Raw genomic sequence first — 21,480 nt, 5'->3', positions numbered from 1 at the left:
ATGAGTGGTATTCAAATAGATCTGTTTCTACGTATATATGTATGAATAATTTTGATTTGCCTGCAAACTATCTTAAGATTGTGGAAAGTAAATTTAAATTTGTTCTATTATCTTACTTTCTCTCAGGGTACCTAGACATCTCTGATGCAAGTTCAGCTCCAAATGAATCAAGGGTTCAACCACAAAGACAATTTTCAGAGCCAGTTAGGATTGTTAAGAACTATCCTTATAATCAACCAGGTGATTTAGAGAAGAAAAATATGGTGTGCTTCAGTTGGTTGCTCTGTGATAGGCTCCTTGACATGGAGACTGAGTGAATGATTGAAGTTTTGGTTCATCTTATGTCAGCAACTATTTTGTCTCCATTGAAGACTATCTTGCTTGAATTTGGCTTCACAGATGTTATTATAGAGGTTGATTTTCATCCGCTTCAACCTATATTTACCATTGCATTCGTGGGTGTTTCTCATGATGACATTTTGAAGGCACAATTAATAGTCATGACTACACTTATGGTATTTGCGGAGAAAGGTTTCAGTACAGACTCTGTAGAAGCGTCCATGAATACGACGGATTTTATTCTCAGGGAATGCAATGCTGAATCATTTCCTTGAGGCTTGTCCTTGATGCTCCAGTGCATTGTAAGATCTACCACCTCCCCACACACCCCACCCCACCCCCCCCCCCCCCCCCCCCCTCCCCCCCCTTCCTTCTTTAGTTTTGTTTCTCCTTTGTTTTCCTTTTCCTTTATGTTGATAAGATACTTTCCATGTGTTGTAGCCATTTATTCTTGACCATTACATTAATATATTAAATCTCTGTAGGATAAATGGATACATGACATGGATCCCCTTGAGCCATTACATTATGGCAAAACTTTAAAGACACTGAATTCCACGATACAAAAGGAAGGCTCCAAGGCTGTTTTCACTCCTCTAATAGAGAAATTCTTTGTCAACAATCCTCATAGAGTTGTGATAACAACGCAGGTAATCAATTAAATATGTTTGCAGCAAACTTTGGGGCTGTTTTTATTAATCAAAATGATTGACTTCTTTGACAGCCTGATCCACAAAAGGCTTCTCGTGATGAAAAATTTGAGAAAGAAATCTTGAGGAAAGTTAAAGCCGGTATGACAGAAGAAGATCTCGCTGAGCTGGCACTTGCTACCCAGGAGCTGCAACTGAAGCAGAAAACTCCTGACCCACCAGAAGCTTTGAGAAGTGTTCAAGCCTATCTCTGCTAGACATTCCAAAGGAACCTATTCATGTTCCCACAGAGGTTGTCATAACCTTGAATTTCTGATTGATTGTGTTTAAGTTTGATGCAAGTTTCCTTATGGATTAGTTCCTGCAAGAATAAATAAAAAGCTTCTATCTGTTATATGTAGGTCGTGTATATCAATGGAGTTAAGGTGTTGCAGCATGAGGTCTTCACGAATGATGTCTTTTATATTGACATTGTGTTCCCTTTGAGTTCACTAAAGCAAGAGCTTCTTCCTTTGGTACCTATTTTCTGGTAAGATGTTATCTCCGGTAATAGTCACCTAATGAGACGGACTATGCCATTGTGTACATGGCATGATGAGCCAGACTATGCCATTTTTGTAGTTGTAATACCCTTACCTTATCGCTAATTAACAAATTAAGAAGGCTGAGCTTGATCCTCATTCCTGACAGCCTCCCTTAGATTACTCAATTAGCCAGATTGATGGAAGTGCTGTTTTCTAATCGAATATTTATGTTTTCTATTAGACTTTGAAAAACCTATGCTCAGCTCTTAAATCATGTCAGCCGTAAGGCAATGACGTAATATTTGTAGAACAACCAAGTTAAAGTCATGACTTTTTGTCCAATACTTATGCATGCAAAACATATCCTCCCATTTATGGCATTTTTTGGGTTACATAGAAAAGGTTTCAGCTTCAATTACTTGGGAATTATGCATAATTATAGAACTGCAGGTATTTTTACAAGAAAATTGTGATTAAATTTTACTTGCTTTTAAAACCAATGGTTATTCTACATGCCAGCATACTCTTGTAGGAAAATGCATATTTGTTGATTTGTAAACAAACAAAACTGAATATTTCTGTGGATTACCGTCATTGATGAATAAGAAACTCATGTTCATGCCCAGTAATTGTTTCTACAAATTGTACTTTTGCAAGCAAAGACAATAGCCTATTACGTTTTAATCGCAAAGCACTAATAATGATGACGACTGTTGCATCACCAGTATGACAATTACACACACAGTAATGAACTGCTTCTTTGCTGACATCATTGTGAGGTATACTGATAATAATGTTTGAACAATCAGTTGAGCTGTATGTGATTCTTTAGTAAAGAGTAGTTATATTTTAGAAAAACAGAAAATTCTTTTAAGCCAAGTTAGATTGTGTTCTTGACAGTATCATGATGTCCTTGACAGCTTGTTATTGCTGAACACGAGTACAAAAGACATGAATTTCTGAGCGGTGCAAGAAAGATCCCTGTGGCCATATAGTTGTTCGAGGGAAGTCATGGCAGGACGTGCTGAAGACCTATTTGAACTGGTATTGTTTTCCCTCTTATTCCCCGAGTAGCAAGTGAGTGTTTCCAGTTTCCTTTGTTTTTTTTTTCCTGATCATTAGGGTCTGGGAATTCGAACTTGGATGAAGTGGGCTCCATCCAGCAAAACTCCTGCCCTATTCAAAAATTTAAAAAACCTCAAAGAAAATTTGATAATTTCTCATGGTTTAGGCCATTTGGCCAAGTCAGATTGAGGAACACAGATGTTTTCTTTATCTTACGCTATTAGGCTGTAAATCGTATGAAGTAAATCTCTTGGTGCCATTCTAAATATGAATTACTGGACTGGAAAATATGTCCCATGCAAAATTGACATTGATCCTTATAAAAGTTCTCTTCGCTAAGTAACCTATATTATAGTTTCTCATTTACTTGCTTTTGCATGTGGGGAGGTGTCTGGGCATGTAATTGGTGTGCCATTACTCTCTAAATTTTTTTTATCCTTATCTTCTATATCATTATTGCCATTTTTGTTTGGTACTCAACTAGTGGTTTGGCAGATAATACATCACGGTTTTAACGCATTCATTTCATGTTATTGCAGATCCACTACATTCTTCAAGAAGTCCGATTTACTGAGCCAGAACCGCTTAAGCATAAGGTGTCCCAGTTTATAGCTGAGGTATTATAAACTTATTCAAAAACGGCCAATGTTATAATTGCTGATCCTTAACATTCAACCATCAAAGCTTGAGTTTATAATATGTCATTTTCAGTACCAAGACAATGCCAGTCGTCATGAAAATGCTGCAGCAAGAATGGATGCAAAATTAAATGTTTCTGGGTAGCTTTGTGAACAAATATTTGGCGTCAGGTTGGACTAAGTTTTTCCAGTTATTTGTCTTCTGGCCTAATCTTGACTTCCTGTACCTGTTCCTCTCTCTGCAAAGTGTATTGTCCAGAAACCTGGAAATATCTGTTATAATTTCCAGGGCAAATGAAATAAAAATTAACATCTTATTGAAGGATTTAAAAGTTAAGGTTCATTTCAGGACCTAGCCATTTCGCATTTTTATAAATTATCCTATGAATCTCTTTGAGATGAGGAATGATGTAGGCTGGCATCTTAGCCTATCTTTATTATGAATAACTGGAAAGCTTTCAAGTTTTGTGCAAATATTTCCTTATAGTATGATAATTAAGCATTGACTAAGGAAAAGTAATGGGACAGAGTCAGTTTCTTATACATTTTGTATAATCTCTGTGCTTAGTCAAGTGGAGTTTCTGCAAGCGCTTGCAAAGAAGGTTGATCAAGATTGGGATGGCATTTCTTCATCTCTAGAGGAAATTTGCAAGTCAGTAATTTGTAAGAAACGTTGCTTCATAATTATGACTGCTGAAGGGAAGAATCCTACTCAATCTCAGAAATTTGTGAGCAAATTTCTGGATTTGCTGCCTAGCAAGTCTCCCTTTGCAAGAAGAACTACTTGGAAAGCTACACTACCTTCTGAAAATGAGGCCATCATAATACCTACGAAGGTTAGATAAAATTGTCACCGTAACTTTTTTTATGAGTTCTTTTTTTGGGCGGGAATGATATTATTCTTAATCCTTACCTTCTACAGGTTAATCATGTTGGAAAATCTGTTATCCTTCATGACAGTGGTTATCGGATTAATGGAAGTACACTTATATCCAAATTTATTAATGATACATGGTTGCATGATCTGGTAGGAATTAGTGGAGAAGCATGTGCTTCCTGTTACTTTGATATTAACACAGGTACAAATCTGCTCGGTTATAAATTTGCATGGACTTTGAATTTCTGTTTGAGAACCTCACTGTCACTGACGATTTGTTTTGTAGGCGTATTCTCCTTCTTGTATGATCGTGACCCTAACTTGTTAAAGATGCTTGATGTATACGATGGAACTGGAGATTTTCTACGGAAATTAGAAATGGATGATGATACTCTCAGAAAGGCCATTGTGCTGGCGCTCAGAGATGATTCATACCAACTTCTTGATGACAAAGGTTATAGCGGGTGTGTGTTACTGTTAACTCACTTCTTGTTTTGCAGAAGTCTTGTGTGACACAAATACAAAAGTGAACAAGGACAAAGAAAGAAATTTTTGCATCTTATTGTGACTGTTGATGGAAACAACGGAGTGTTTGAACGGTTGAACATTTAAATCTAATGTACACAAAAGCTCGGTGACCATGCCACAATTGTTTCTTAGTTTACTGCTTATCTTACGAACTCTTTCCCATCATTTTCTCTCCTGCAGTTTTTTGAAGCGGGATTTAATGGGAGTCACAGAAGAAGAAAGGCAGAGGAGGCATAAAGAGATATTTTCAACCAGGTAAACAGGTTGTAAATTGTCGTTTGTGTTGCGTTCCAGGGATTTGACAGTACTAAGGTTGCCATCTTGACAAAGTTTTGAAGAAGTTTTAGCTATATTTCTGCTAAAACTAGACAGGGACAATAAAGAAAGGAATTTTAACGTCCTACATGGAAAATTTAACAATAGTTGATCAAATTTACTTGTTATATTTACTCAAGTGAAAGTATCATCATCTTCATTGCTCCTAAAACATGATGCATGATTCGTTTTAGATTCTTATATACATAGCATCTATTAAGGCGCATACATGCAATGATTTTACATTATTTTTACGTTGTTCTTCCTTTACCCGCGTGCAGCTTGAAGGACTTCAAGAAATTTGCAGATGCATTCGATGCAGTTAAAGGCAAAGGCGTTGTGGTCACAGTGGGAGCGCCATTGGGTGTCAAAGCAGCACCAAAAGAAGCGACCTAAACTCTTCAAATTAAAGATAGTGCCCCTCTTCAGCGAGCTCGACATCGTATCTTAAAGGACTACTACTTCAGAAAATGCTGCAAAATTAAAACTGAATGTCACTTTCTTCTGTCTTGGCTTCCAAGTAATTAGATTTATTAGTGAAAAGCAGATATTGACCTTTTACTGTTAATTTCCTTAAGAAGGAAATCTTTGACAGTAACTATCTGCTAAACTATTACTGGGTAACCTTTTGTTTTACTCTGTTAAAAGTTTCCTAATGCAGTGTTAGCAGTTTCTACTCCTCTCTTTTTATAGGATCATTAATTAATTCATGTGAAAGAGCGAATGTGGGTGAGACCTATTCCAACTCTCGGAGTACAACTCAAACTTTAGGTTCTATGACACACCCCGACCCAGAAAGTTCACTTGGACCCTGAATCGAGTTGTACTGGCTGACACCTGAAAGGTGACGAAGCCATAAAATGTGATAGTGTAGAAAATGTGAATAATTTGAACCTAAAAATTTTAAATACTAGAGTGCGTTGTGAGCGGGAGCGAACCCATTTCACACACAACGTCAGAGCATAAGTAAGGTACAGAAGTGTGGGTAAGAATCATATCCTCAGAAGTATCCATCAATACTAAGATTCGCCACATATCCTTGTTGATACAAACTTAGCAGCTAAAACCTAGAGGGCACCAAACAGAGAGTGTGAATGAGCAATGAAACCAAGCTTCCCAAAGTTATTACCTCTCTAAAAGTAATGCCCCTCAATGTAAAACCCGTATCGTTTTCCATAAGACAATACAACATATATACATATATCCAAACTATACTCAAAAATGGCCAAAACCACGTTTTGCCATGTCCATTAACTGTACCATGCATTTATAAAGAGGCAAAATGAACTTAATCAATACAAAATAATATATCAGTCGGAGTCATCTAATGTGACCTATACAACTGCACCCATATCTCATCAATCAATGCTAGCACATAAGTCGGAGTCACCTCTAGTGACCTGTACAACTTATCCATATCTCATCAATCATGCTAGCCAATAACTCAATAACATGCTAGCCAATAGCTCAATAAGTATACCTGTACACGAGTCGGAACCACCTAAAGTGGTCTGTGCGACAAGACTGGGTGTAAATAGATACGCTTAAGTGCTACGATCACATGAAGACTGTGCGAATAATCGCGGGTCACCTACGAGTCGGAACCACCTAAAGTGGTCTGTATGACAGGACTGTGTACCTTCCTTGGATCCAAGGTGAGCGTAAGGTGCGGGAGGTGAACATCACGTGAAGGACTGTGCCCTGGCCACGAGCGGGAGCACTAATACCAGGGTGCAGGTTTATGAGCTATAATATATCTCAACACAATCATACTCACTACCATCACTATCATCAACATGTACTCACCTGAAGCTTACCTGGACGTCCGCAGCGTCATTTAGCACTTCAAAGCATTCACAATAGTTAGGTTCAGGTAATATCCATATGAATATGCCATGATGCAATCTAAACCCAAACATTTCATGATATTCCCAAAATATATAATACGGCGTAACATGTACAATCAATAACACCCTACTCCTAAACAATTTATTTTTGAGAGTAATCATCAATAATAAGCCCAATTAGACACTAGTTAAATTAACTATCATTACTTACCTTTCCTTACTTCAATTTCTTAATTCTTCACGCATTGATTTATGATCAACATTTAATCACCAAATCATAAAGCTAAATCTCACACTTCCCACCAATATCCCTCACATTGCTTAATTCACTAAACAAGGCTATTGTCACAATTATTTAATCTCATTTATTAAATGGCTGCATCTAACGTCTTGTTAGACTGCCTACGTACCCTAAACAGGAATCAAGCCATTCGTAGTTCACAATGATTAATTGTAGGTAACAAGCATAGATCACTTTAGAAGTGTTTGTGGAACTATCAATTATATGCCTATGAAAGAAAAAGACCCACTCACCTGGAGTTCACGCTATGATTATCTTGCACGCACATCGAGACATCACGATTTATCGTTGCCTGTGACCAATTATCAAATCACGTCTCAAAGTTCTTATCGATAGAATACATAATTTACATAAAACATATCCTCAAGGACCTTCAAGAATAATTTGAGACCATTTACCAAAAGTCAACCGTCGATCTTTGATCGACAGTAGGGTCTACAACCCTGTATAACTCGTTTCAGAAGATCCGCATATCAGATTTCCAATTCGTAACTTCCAAAGATCCACATTATGCTTCTAGAATAACATACTAAGATTTTATTACGATCCAACGGTTGGATCCTCGCCAATTCCCAAAACTGATTAGCAGCTAACGTTTTATTTTATGAATTTACAAATCCAATTAGGAAAGATCTGTACGTCGGATTCCCAATCTGTAAGTTCCTATATTCTTCAAATATTATGTACTACAATGTAACAAAGTTTGGTGACGATCCAACGGTTGGATCGTCAATTTACATAAATACCTATTAACGTGAATTTAGGTTCCAACGATCAACCTACGTCATTCAAATATCAAGACTAAATTCAAGACATTTAACATAGCCTAAAAATAGCATTGGCGGCCCACTGGCCACTCGCCGCCGCACGCACCGCCGTGGATGGCGGTCAGCCGCCCCGACTCGCCGAAAAATCCAACTATTTCCAAAAATTACCAAAATTTACAGAAATGAAGATCTCAAAGAGAGGAATAACTTTCATACCTGCCACAAAGTCCAAAAGTGGACGGAAGATTGTCAATTTTGCCCACGAAGCTGGCGGGTGCCTAAAGCTTCCCGATGTCGATTTGTCATCTATGGTGGTCCAACGGGGTCAAGGTTGGTTGGGTTTTGCTCCTGGGAGGATGGGCTACAAAGCCCAGGTGGTGGCATCGGTCATCGCTTTGCCGATTTGCCAGAAAATAAAAAAGGGTGGCGGGAGCACCGTGAGAACTGTCAACTTTCGTGGCCTCAAACTGCCACATACTGTGGTTAATCAAGGTGGTTATTAGGTGGGGTTTGTAGAGGGGAATGAGAGCTTCAAGATGGTGGTGGTGACGTTGAAAAACTCGACCGGAGTTTGCCAAAATCGGCCTTGTAAAATAGGTGGTCGCGAGTGGAAAAACCAACGGGAAAGCTGGGAGGTTTTTTTTTTTTTTTTTTTTTTTTGTTTTTTTGTTTTTTGCCTTTCTTGCTGATTTCTCATTGGTCCTCCATCCCTTTTAATTTGATTGCTCCCTTTTTCTCTTTACTTATGGCTGATTAGTTAGCCTTCCCACAAGGTGGGAGTTCAAATAATTTAACTACCTTTAAATAACCAATTTCAAATGTCTCTAATTATACCGTTATAATTCGGACTCACAAACGACTTTCGTATATGCGTTCGTAGTGGCAAGTACTACGAGGATATGTTAAAAGAATAAGTCATATGTCACTCTAACTGGTGATCAACGGAAGTCAAAGTCCTTGCCTCTAGGGCATTTTCGTAAATTCATGCTTCTAAAATGAATAAAAATGTAAAATTTGGGACGGGTTGTCACATTCTACTCCAATTTGCTCCAACCATTGGGCCAAATATGAGTTTTAACTCGAAATTTATTTTTGGGACAAATTTAGTCCATAATTCTCTTAGGTTAGCGAGTTGGTCTATCATAAATGTGTATTTTTTTTTATTAGTTTTGTATTTATGAATTCATTAAAACCAACGGTTAAGATCCAATATGATCAATTTTATGGTAAAAAAAAAAAAATCTATCGGTTTCAACTTTAAATGAAACGGTTAAAATAATTAGATTATTATTTTTTCATGTGTTTTATATTCTTTCGTAGTGTTTCATGAGTTTTACGATGTCGGTGGAGTGATTTTTCAATATTTATCAATTTAAATATTTTTAGGTTATAATGTTCATAAAATTAAATTAAGATAGTTTACATTTTTTTTTAAAGTTACTTTAGGAAAAAAAAAATTCTAAATTCATTATTTAATAATCTTAGGCTAAAATTTAACCCAGAAGGGTTGAAGTAAACAAATGTTCTGGATTAAAACCTAAATTTTCTAGATTAAAAATTTTAGGGCTTGTTTGGTATCCTATTTGAAAAATTATATAATTTCTTAAAACATTTCTTAAGAATTTTTCTTGAAAACAATTTTATTTAAAACTCAAAAACTTATTTGGTATGCGATTTAAAATTTTTAAATTTTACAACTTAAACTGGACAAAAAAAGAAAGGGTTGAGAGAGAAAGAGGAGAGAGAAAGAGAGAAAGTAAAATATGATTGGAAAAAAGAGAAAGAAGTGAGAGGATCGGAAGAGATAGAAAGGAAGAGGAAGACGAGTGATATTAAACAAGTTTTTAAGTTTAAAAACTCTAAAAACTCATTTTTTGTGTTTTTAGAGAATATAATATATTTTTGAGTTAGTCTTGAATTCAGTTTTTAAAAATAATCATACCAAACAAGTTTTTAAGGCTTAAAACTTAAAAATTGTTTATAAGTTTAAAAAGTTAGATTTAAGTAGAATACCAAACAGGCTCTTAGGTTTTAACCCAAGGGTTGGAGATGGATCTGGGTAAACCTTTGAACTGCAGATGGGGGTTGGTTGAGTCAGTGAGTTTGAATACCTCACTCTACATATTTGATTCTAACTCGCCATCGACGAGAATTGAACATAAAACTATTCATTAACAAGTAAAAAAATATATATCATTAGATCGTAATATCAAGCAATTTGTAAAAAGAATTTTTAATTGTGATTTAGCAAATGAACGGTCCTGATAATGTTGGCTATACTGTAGGTAAGTATTTGCTGCACGTAATCAGAGTTGAGCCTCTTGGACACGTGGAGCTGATTTAGGGTTTTCTTGGAGCCAAAGGAATATTATTATTTGAATTCTGGTAGCTGTCTCTGTCTTTCTGTATTTTCTGTGCGTTTGGGACATCAAACATTTATTTACATGAAAACTTTTTCTCTGTGAGTAGTCTACACTGCACTCTCTTTATATGGAAGAGAATCATCTTGGGATTCATTTTGGGAGGATTCTAAAGATTCCTACATTCTAATCGTTCATCGTACGATATAGCGTTAATTTTCATCAGATATTATTTATGTTTAATTTTAAATAAAAAAATCAAATAATTTCTGACCGTATGATACACGATGAATGGTTGAGATATAAGGATCCCTATGATCCTCGTAGGATGAAAATTAAAGTCATTTTTGTTATTTATCGATAGTTTTTTGGTTTTTTTTACCCAGTTATTTATTGATAGTTAATGTAACATGAGATGCAATAAATTATAAAATAAAATATTTGACACATTTAGTGGATGAGAAGAAGATTTAATGTTCATATTCAATTGGTACATCCACCATCAAATTAAATTTTGACAATAATTATTCTCTTATTATTATTTCAATTGAAAAAAAATAATTAATTGAACTTGATTAAGCACCATGATTACTCGGCGGCTTGAGTTGGCTTGGCTAGTTTTGGTTCGGCTTCTTCCTACCAGGAGTTGTAATTATTTCCCTCCCGAAGTGCCACCCATTAGTACGCTAATTTTGTCCGTACGGTCAGCTCTGCAATCAAAGTACGGTCAGCCGGTCACGCTTCCCCATAAACCCTCTCTCTCTCTCTCACTCTCTCACTCTCTCTCTCTCTCTCCACTTCATTTACCTCTGTCATCATATTTTCTCACATATTTTTCCTCTCCATCATACTCCCCATTTCAGCTTCTCCTCTGAGAAATTGAACCACCGTCGCCACCGCCACTGTCCCATTTCCCAGTCCCACCGCGCTTCCTCTCTCCGCCGTCTCTCTTCTCAAGTGCCGTCGGCATGTCCTCGACTCAGTTACATCTCCCAACCGACAGTTACATCTCCCTCTCAAAACCCCAATCCAAGCTCTACTCTTTTTATAATTTTTCCATTTATGAAGTATTTTTCTTCTTCATTATTTCCTTTGTTGGTGTGTGTCTGTGCAGAGCTTCCTCGTGTGCCAGACGACGTTGCGGAGAAGCTCGGTTTCGAGAAGATATCCGAAGAATTCATCGGAGACTGCGACTCCAACGCTGTGCTCTTCCGGCACAAAAAGACCGGCGCCCAAGTCATGTCTCTGTCCAATGGCGCCGGGCAAAAGGTCTTCGGCATTGCTTTTCAAACGATACCGTGAGTTGTCTTCCAAAAATTTCTGCTTTTTCATGTAATGCATTTGCCCTTTTCGGCTTTTCGCCTATTTGTTTGTTAATTTATTCAACTGTTGATGAAGGACCGATTCGACCGGAGTCGCCAGCATACTGCATCACAGTGTGTTATGTGGGTCGAGAAAGTACCCGGTGAAAAAACCATTTGATGAGTTGGAAAATGGGAGCTTCAGTACTATTCTGGATTCACAAGCAATGGCTGATAAGACCTACTACTCTGGTGCTTGCACAACTACAAAGGTGAATATGAGAGGCGAAACTGGAAAAGAAATTACAATGTGGGTCTATTCTATGTTGTTTGTATCTAGCTAATCTGTATTAATTCCAAACTTCCATGGTTTTTGTGATTGAATCAGGAATTGTATAATCTCATTGATGTAATCCTGGATGCCGTCTTCTTTCCTAAATGTGTGGAGGACGTCCAGATTTTCCAGGAACAGGGTTGGCATTACGAGCTCAACGACCCTTCTGGAGATATATCTTATCAAGGTTGGACATTTGATACATGTGCCCAGTTCTCTTGTGTTTCTGTAAATTGGTTATAAGTTTCATTGTTTCCAAGTATGAAACTAATGTGCCATTTCCACTTAAAATGTTTATTGTTCATAATTTCAGGCGTTGTCTTCAATAAGATGAAAGAGTTCTATTCTCGGCCTGGGCCTGATAATGTACTGAGGCAGACTGCTTGGCAGGCAAGTCTTGTCTAATTGTATTTCTGTATGTTTGTGACATTTTTGCTGGTTTGCATATAACTTAATCCAATCTCTCTCAATTCATTTCCGTGGGAAGTCTTATTGTTTAGTACAGCCCAATATGATTATGATTTGAGCCCCCAAATAGTCTTTCGCAATTGTGATTTTCTCTTTGCTGATGGATATCATACCAAGCTTTTCCGTCTCTCTCTGCTCCCTCCCTCCTCCCTTCCCTACATCATCTCCTTATTCATAGAAATCATTACCTTATGCATAACTACATAATATTAGGCTAAAGGTTTAAAAAAGAGTTGTATACCTACTTTACTAAACATAATAGCTTCTGGCTATATATCAGATACTCGTGTGCTTAGTACAATGGTAGAGTTTTCTGAGGTCATTTGTTCTGTTTATATACCTGCCATCCCTTTCTCTCACGTATTAAGCTACACAGTCATCTGTTACCAACTGACCGTTGCTGACTAGAGAGCTACCGGTTTGGTTATTAATATTATGCTTGCTTACTGTCGTATTTTCTGTTTTTTGTTTTTAATTTCTTTCAGTATATTTCTAATATCATACATCTGGTTTCCATTTCTACAGGGCCTTTTTCCAGACAGTACCTTCGGGTTTGACTGTGCAGGGGATCCAAACATTATTCCCCAACTGACATTTGAGAACTTCAAGGTTTGTTGTGATCACTGAAGAGGAAGATTAGTTCCTTGATATATCAGATACCATGATAAACTTTAAAACTGTGGTTGTCCATGTGTTATGAGTCTTTTGGCGTTAGGATGTATTTTTTTTATGGTTTGGTCATCGGTCCAATAGACTTATATGTTTCCTTCATTTTCAGAAGGATAACTTCTTTTTGTTAGACTTCAGAATCTAATTTTTTGAGGAATGCCCTGGAGAATCCTCTGCATGTTGCCTTCAAAGGCAGCCGAACACTCATCTGAATTTCTGAACCATTTGTAGTAGCATAATAGTATTAAATTTTTTTTTGATATCTAATAGCCTGATTAGTTTCTTTCTATGGGACCATCTTCTGTCAAATTATTTAAATCTGAATTCACACATGCGCGCGCACACACACATATATGCGAATTGTTCCTTAAATACTATGTTAGTGCTATAGTGCTTTTCTTTCTGAAATCTGAATTGAGAATAAAATTACAGGAGTTCCACCGGAAATACTACCATCCGAGCAACGCAAGGATATGGTTTTATGGAGATGATGATCCAACTGAACGCCTGCACATTTTGAGTGGTATTTTGAACAAATCTGTTTCTGTGTACATACATGTGAATGAATTGTGTTTTCCTGCAAACTTCTTTTGTTGCATGACTATTTGGTCTTTTCTTTAAAATAGTGGGCGAATTCCCAAAAGAAAATCGATGAGAAGCTGTAGTTCAAGAAAGAAACTATTGAGGATACTAATCTGGACATTTAAAAGCATGAGTATAAAATGCCTTTTACACTATCTATTACGACATGTTTTCCCTTCTAGTGACGTACTTTGAACAGTTGTTGTCTATTATACAAGTTTGTCATGTCCCATCATTTCAGTTTATACCCAATTTGTTTTGAAGAATTAAAATAAACGTTATTTAAAAATAAGAAAACCAATGCGCGGCTGTTAGAGCAATAATTGGTCACTAACATCTTGATTTATGTAATTGTTTTTCCCTTTATTGATTGTGAAGGACAATATAATTTTAAGATTTTGGAAACTAATCTCTCTCCCTCTCCCTCCCTCTCTCTCTCTCTCTCTCTCTCTCTCTCTCTCTCTCAGAGTACTTAGACATGAATGATGCAAGCTCAGCTCCAAATGTATCAAGGGTCAAACCACAAAGGCTATTTTCAGAGTCAGTTAGGATTTTGAAGAACTATCCTTCTGATAAATCCGGTGATTTAGAGAAGGAAAATGTGGTATGCCTCAGTTGGATGCTCTGTGATAAGCCCTTAGACACAGAAACTGAGCAAACAATTGATGTTTTGGTTTATTTCATGATGGGAAACTTGACACGAATCTTGCGGGAATATGGTTATCATGTTTATATCGAGATTGTTCATCTCCTTCAACCTGTATTTCGCATTGCGGTGTTTAATGTTTCTCGCAATGACATTTTAAAGGTAGAACTATTTGTCACAAGTATACTTGTAGAATTTGTTGAGGAAGGCTTTGATACACATTGTGTAGAAGCATCCATAACTGCAATGGAGTTGTTCATTCTCAGAGGAGGCCTTAAAAAATCTCGAGGCTTGACCTTAATGCTGCTGTCCCTTGTAAGATAAACCACTCTTTAATTTGTTTTTTCTTTGTTTTTGTTTTCTTTCATAAAACTTTCCGGGCATTGTAGCTGTTTATTATTGATCATGATCTTAATATATTAATTTTCTGTAGGGTAAATGGATACATGAGATGAAACCCTTTGAGCCTTTGAAGTTTGGAAAATCTTTAATGGAGCTGAATGCCAGAATACAAAAGGAAGGATCTAAGGCTGTCCTCTCTCCTGTAATTGAGAAATTCATATTGAAGAATCCTCATAAAGTTGTGGTAGCAATGCGGGTAATCAATCAAATAATTTTGTGCCAAACTTTGTGGCCGTGTTTATTACTCCTAACATTTGACTTCTTTTGCAGCCTGATCCACAAAAGGTTTCTTCTGATGAAAAAGCTGAGAAAGAAATATTGAGGAAAGTTAAAGTCGGTATGAGCGAAGAAGATCTCGCTGAGCTGGCACGTGCTACGCAGGAGCTGCAACTGAAGCAGAAAACTCCTGACCCACCAGAAGCTTTGAGAAGTGTTCCAAGCCTATCTCTGCTAGACCTTCCAAAGGAACCTATTCATGTTCCCACAGAGGTTATAATCACCTTAAATTTCTGATTTGTTGTGTTTATGATTAATACGAGTTTATTTATGGTGTAGTTCCTGCAAGAACAAATAATAACAAGCTTTCTATCTGTTGTATGTAGGTTGCGTATGTCAATGGAGTTAAAGTATTGCAGCATGAGCTCTTCACGAATGATGTCCTTTACACTGAAATTGTGTTCAATATGGGTTCACTAAACCAAGAGCTTCTTCCTTTGGTACCTATTTTCTGGTAAGATGTTTTAAACCTACCATTAATTATGAAATTAAGAAGGTTGAGTTTCATCCTCATAATGGACCACCTCGCTCAGATTACTTGATATGAACCTTGAAAAAAAAAAAAAAAAAAAACAGATTATTTGATATGCCAGAGCCCCTTTTTGATTGAATATTTTTATGTTTTCTCTAACTATGAGAAATCTATGCTCAGGTCTTAAATTATCTCAGCCTTAAATGCAATTTTGTAATATTTGTAGAACCCCAGAGTTTCATTGATAACTTTCTTGTCCGATATTTATGCACACAAAACATGTTCTCCAATTCTGACGCTCTTTTGGTGACATAGAAAAGATATCAGCTTCAGTTACTTGGGAACTATGCAGAATTATAGAACTGCGGGTATCTTTAAGAAGAAACTTGTGATTAAATTTTTCTTTTAATGAACTGTTTCTTACTTGAAGAACAGTCATCTTTTGGAAACAAAAATTCCTTCAAGCCAAATTTGATCTTAATTTTTTAGTATATTGTGATGTTCTGGACAGTTTCACGTTACTGAAGATGGATACAAAAGACATGAGTTCTGATGAACTTCGTCACTTGATTTCAAGAAAAACGGGAGGACTATCAATCGATCCAATGATTTTGTCTGTACGGTGCAAGAAAGATCCATGCGGCCATGTAGTTGTTGGAGGGAAAGTCATGGCAGGACGTGCTGAAGACCTATTTGAACTGGTATTGTTTTGCTTTTCTTTTCAGAGCCAGCAAATGAGCATTTTCAGTTTACTTTGTTTTTTTCTGATCAATGGTGGAGGGAAATTCGAACTTGGGTGAAGTAGGTTTCACATTCTTGGTGTGTTTATATAATTTATTACGCTATGAGTCGTTATCGGTTGCATTTCTTAACAAAGACATGTGATGCTTTATTTATGTGTACTACTTCCTTGCACCAGTTGACAATAGTTTGTTTGGTACGGACACAGACTTATGCGTATAGGTTACACCAGAGCAATACCTGAGTGCGGAATGAATCCATTTTCCTACACATTATAATAGTTATTTTGTTGATGCATTGAAGCAATTCTATATATTTTTTGCAAAACAATAATTTTAGTGAAAAACAGAAATGAAATGAAGCAGTTCATCCAGCAACACTCCTGTCTAATCCAAAATATAAAAAAAAAAAAATTTAAGGAAATTAAATAATCTCTTAGGTTAGGCCATTTGCCAAGTCACAGTGAGACACCTCAGAATCTTTTCTTCGTCTCACGTTATATGTTAGGGCTGTAAAACGTATGGAGTCAACATCTTGATGCATTCTATGAATAACTGGATTTGAAATGTCCCGTGCAAAATTGACAATGATTTTCATTAGTAAATTGATATAAGTTTTGAAGTGGTTTGCCTTTCTTTATAAAAGTCCCTTCACTAAGAAACTGATCTTATAATTTGACACCTTCAATTACTTTTGCACAGGGGAAGGTCTCTGGGCATGTACTTGGTGTGCCATTACTCACTAAATTTTTTATCATTTTCTTCTATATTGATTTGAATTTTTTGTTTGGTTCTCAAATGGTTGTTTTGGTAGACAATAAATCAAGGTTTTCATGCATTCATTTCATGTTATTGCAGATCAAGATTGTTCTTCAAGAAGTACAGTTTACAGACAAGAGGCGGTTTAAGAAGATAGTTTCCCAGTTTATAGTGAAGGTATCATTGACTTTATTCAAAAAAGCTCAATGTTAACAACTTAAGATTGCTGATCCTTAACAATTAACTATCTAATCTTGCGTTTATATTATGTCATTTCAGTGCGAAGAGACTGCTAATTATCATGAAATTGCTGCTGCAAGGATGGAAGCAAAGCTAAGCATTTCTGGGTGGATTCGTGAACAACTTTTTGGTATCAGGTTGGATTAAGCTTTTAAAGTTATTTGTCTTCTGGCCTAATCTTTGCATCCTTACTTTTCCTGTGTCTGTTCCTCTTGTGTGAAGTGTATTTTTAGAAAACCTGGAATCATTTATAATTTCCGGTGTGCGATGACATAAAAGTTAACCACTTCTTTCTTGTTGTTTAATATACATCTTACTGAAGGATTTAAAAATTTTGGTTTATTGACGTTGCCATTTTAAATATTTGCACTATCCTGTGCATCCCTCTTTGAGATGAGGAATAACTTGTGTAGGTTCAATATGAATAATCAGAAAGCTTTCAAGTCTTGCACAAATAGTTTCTTTTAGTATGGATAATTCAGCGTTGAATTAAGAGAAGTAATGGGATTGATGTAGTTTCTCATACAGTTTGTATATTCTCTGTACCTAGTCAATTGGAGTTTCTGCAAGTGCTTGGAGAGAAGGTTGATCAAGATTGGGACGGCATTTCTTCATCCCTAGAGGAGATTCGGAAGTCCATAATTTGTAAAAAAGGTTGCCTCATAAATATGATTTCTGAAAGGAAGAATCTTACCAAATCTGAGAAGTTTATTAGGAAATTTCTGGATTTGCTGCCTCATAAGTCTCCATTTGCAAGAAGAACTACATGGAAAGGTAGACTACCTTCCGAAAATGAGGCCATCATAATGCCTATTAAGGTAAGAATATAATCCTTTTTTCCTTTTTGTATATGGGCTTTTGGGTTTTGGTTTCATATTGATTGTTCTTAATTCTTGTTTTCTACAGGTTAATTATGTTGGAAAGTCTGTTAACATTCATGACACTGGTTATCAGCTTAATGGAAGTACACATGTTATCTCCAAATTTATTGATGATGCATGGTTGTGTGATCGGGTAGGAATTAGCGATGGAGCATCTGCTTCTTGTTACTTTGATATTTACACAGGTAAAAGTTTTCCATGTTATAAATTTGCATGGACTTGCTGTTTGAAAACCTCACTGACATGTTTTGTAGGAGTATTCTCTTTCTTGTCTGATCAGGACCCCAAGTTGTTAAAGACGCTTGACGTATATGATGGAACTGGAGATTTTCTACGACAACTAGAAATAGATGATAATACTCTTAGAAGGGCCATCATTCAGGCACTCAGAGATGATTCGTGCCAGCTTCCTGATGGCAAAAGTTGTAGTAGGTATGTGGACATCACTTCTTGTTTTGTAAATAGTGTGAACTGACACCAACGGCTAATTGTTAATATGACTGCTGATGGGAACGACGAAGTGTATGAACCCCATAATTCGACATTTGAATCTAATGCACACAATCTTCCGCAAAAGCTGGGTGATGATCATTTCACAAGTTTTTCTGAGTTTACTCCTTACTTTTCTCACCGTTCCTTTTGTTTTGTTTTGCTGCAGTTTCCTGGAGGACTATTTAATGGGAGTCACAGAAGAAGAAAGGCAAAAGAGACATAAAGAGATATTGTCAACCAGGTAAAGAGGGACAGGATTTGTTTTAGCTGATATTAACCATTGCATTCCACGGATTCCACTGTACTAAGGCTGTCATCTTTACAAAAAATTTATGAAGTTTTAAGCGGTACTACTGCTATAACTAGATTCGGATGACAAAGAGAAGGGAATTTGAAGCCGTACATGTTAATCTGACATTAGTTGACGAAAATTTATGACTTACATTTGTCCAAGTGAAAGCATCATCATTTTCATTGAATCATTGCAGTTCCATTTCATTTCTGGCGGCCATGGACGGCTCACATGATGCATGTAACAGAAGTTAATATTTGATTCGTATTTAGATTTTCTTACGACAACATAAGGTGCATACATGTTAAGATTTACATTGATGACACAATATGTTTACATTGTTATTCCTTCACCCTTGATCACAGCTTGAAGGACTTCAAGAAATTTGCAGATGCACTCGACGCAGTTAAATATAAAGGAGTTGTGGTTGCAGTGGGATCGCTATTGGATATCAAAGCAGCACTAAAGAAGCGACCTAAACTCTTCAAACAATTGATAGCACCTCTCTTCACTGAATGAGACCTCTCAGAAAAAGCAGCAAATTAACAGTGGCTATTTTCGGAACACTTGAATTTCACCTTGTTTAGGATATGGGCTTCTTCTGTCATGGAATTCAAATAATTAAACATGTTACTGCAGAGCAGATATTACCGTTTACCGTTGTGGATTTGCGTAGCTATGAAGGAACCTTTGACAGTAACTATCTACTGAACAATTCCTGGGTAACTTTTACTTGGTTAAAAGTTTCCTCATGCCTTTTACAACTTTTTTGTCTCAGGGGAAACTCCTAACTTGTATTTGCAGTTTCCAATATAAAATATTTTGCTAGGAAATTATTTTCTTCGTACTACCTAGAGAAGCGACCTAAACTCTTTGAATTGTTGATGTGGTTGGGCTAGATGACTGAGGCAGTATGCTCGCCCTTCGCACTCAAGTCTAAATACTCGGCCTAGCCTATCATAAACCTAAACAAGCGACCTAAACCTAAAGTCTTGAAATTAAAGATAGAAATAGAACCCCCTCTTCAAGGATAGCACTACACCATAAATTGAAGGACTAGTTCAGAAATTGCTGCAACATTGACTCCCACCTTCTGTCTTGGCTTTCAAGTAACTAGACTTGAAAGCCAATGACATGTATATGCCATATTGTGAAGATTCATTAATTAGTTAGTTTCGATGATGACATGTATATGGTGAAAGTTCCATAATTATTACACAAGAATTTATCATATATGGCCAAAATTAGTTAGTCTCTAATTTCACAAATGTCGGTTTTTTTTAAAAAAAAAAAAACCACTATTCTAAAAATCCCTGCCTAGGCACTAGGCAGCTGGACACCGCCCCAAGTAATGCCTAGGCATTTGAAAATTAAGAAATGACGTCTGGACCTATTGAGGTGGCCGTCTAGACTGCGTAGGCACCCGCCTAAGCACCTGCCTAGGTTTCAACTCACTTAGATAGAAAATAGATAACTTTCATTTTACATGTTATTTTTTTCAATAAATTGTAAGAGACTTGTTGAATACTTGAATCAACACACATTATATGTTTGTTTCCCATGTTTTCATTATGTTCCAATAGCTCATAATATATATGTAATTCTAGTTTATGAAGAAATTATATATATTTTAAGTATAAATAGACACTTATTTATACGAAATATAGTAGATTTAATTAAATCCGTCTGGTCCGCCTAGGCGCCCGCCTAGATCCCGCCTAACCACCTAGGCTCTAGGCTTCAACCCTCTGCCCGACTAGCGCCTAGCGTCTTTTAAAACCTTGAAAAAAATTAACTCCCAATTACAACATGCTTGAAGTCCTTAGATATTGGAGTCCATTCTTAATCTAAGTCATCCATACACATATAAGAGGACTGGCTACTTCTCATCGTAGAAAACTGACTTGTGTAGATCCCCCCCAACATGGTATGGGTACGTACTTTGACCAAATAGGGTAGTAATCGGCATATTGGGTCATAGGAATTGAATGGAGCTCTTTGGCTTGCTTTCACTAATGATTTATTTTCATTGTAGAAATTGTTAATGGATTTTCTTAATTTTCCTTTTCACCCCGGAATCAACTTCATGAAGTTTAGTCTATGACAATCACTAGAATTTAGTTGTCCTGTCTGTGGTATCGGCAGGGTTGGATCAGACAGAGTTTTATTATTTCATTAAGATCAAACATAACTGATTTTTCTGATATGCAATGCCCTTTTATTAATGGCATAATTAAATTCATAGGTTGATATAGTCGTATACAACAATTTTTTTTGGCAGTGAATCCAGAATTATTCATAAGCTTATGAAATTTCCATATCTAGTAGGGTTTACATTTTAGATTTCTGATGTTTTAATTTTGAGGGTATTTGAGTCTATTCACTTGTGGTTTTGGCTATGTTTGAATTTTTGTTTATAAAAACTGCTATTTATGAAATTGGGGCTTAAATTTTGGCCATCCATGATCAAAACTCTTATAGGTGCACCTAAGTAGAGTCTAGCCGCCTCTTGAACACAAGCTTGTCAAGGACAAGAACTTACATGATTTGAGTTTAACATTACTTTAACATCTTGGATTAATAATACAATGCTAAGATAATACAATATTGAGTTGTGGTTGTTGTCATGCTACGAGAGCTCTGATATTTAAGTCTTTCATAGTGATCAAGGTGAGTTTAACATTTATATATAATAATCAAACCCAATTTTAGGCC

The 21,480-nt window shown here is 36.4% G+C and overlaps 1 protein-coding gene and 1 pseudogene across 1 annotated transcript; both read left to right on the top strand.

The window, feature by feature from the left end:
• Positions 1-138: 138 nt before the first annotated feature.
• Positions 139-5,600, top strand: LOC137724951 (presequence protease 2, chloroplastic/mitochondrial-like; annotated as a pseudogene).
• A 6,026-nt stretch (positions 5,601-11,626) lies between these two features.
• On the top strand, positions 11,627-20,034 carry LOC137725662 (presequence protease 1, chloroplastic/mitochondrial-like). The gene is made up of 17 exons (XM_068464432.1): positions 11,627-11,784; positions 11,901-12,033; positions 12,160-12,236; positions 12,840-12,923; positions 13,416-13,506; positions 14,033-14,526; positions 14,645-14,809; positions 14,884-15,102; positions 15,216-15,343; positions 15,873-16,062; positions 16,960-17,037; positions 17,140-17,237; positions 17,651-17,918; positions 18,007-18,166; positions 18,236-18,413; positions 18,640-18,714; positions 19,131-20,034. Exons 1-17 carry the CDS (start codon positions 11,740-11,742, stop codon positions 19,282-19,284), a joined length of 2,637 nt encoding a protein of 878 aa, XP_068320533.1. The 5' UTR covers positions 11,627-11,739; the 3' UTR covers positions 19,285-20,034.
• Positions 20,035-21,480: the final 1,446 nt, after the last annotated feature.

The sequence above is a fragment of the Pyrus communis genome, chromosome 2 (genome assembly GCF_963583255.1).
Source record: "Pyrus communis chromosome 2, drPyrComm1.1, whole genome shotgun sequence".
Lineage (NCBI taxonomy): Eukaryota > Viridiplantae > Streptophyta > Magnoliopsida > Rosales > Rosaceae > Pyrus > Pyrus communis.
The sequence above is the reverse complement of the archived record's forward strand: the minus strand, read 5'-3'. Positions and strand labels throughout refer to the sequence as shown.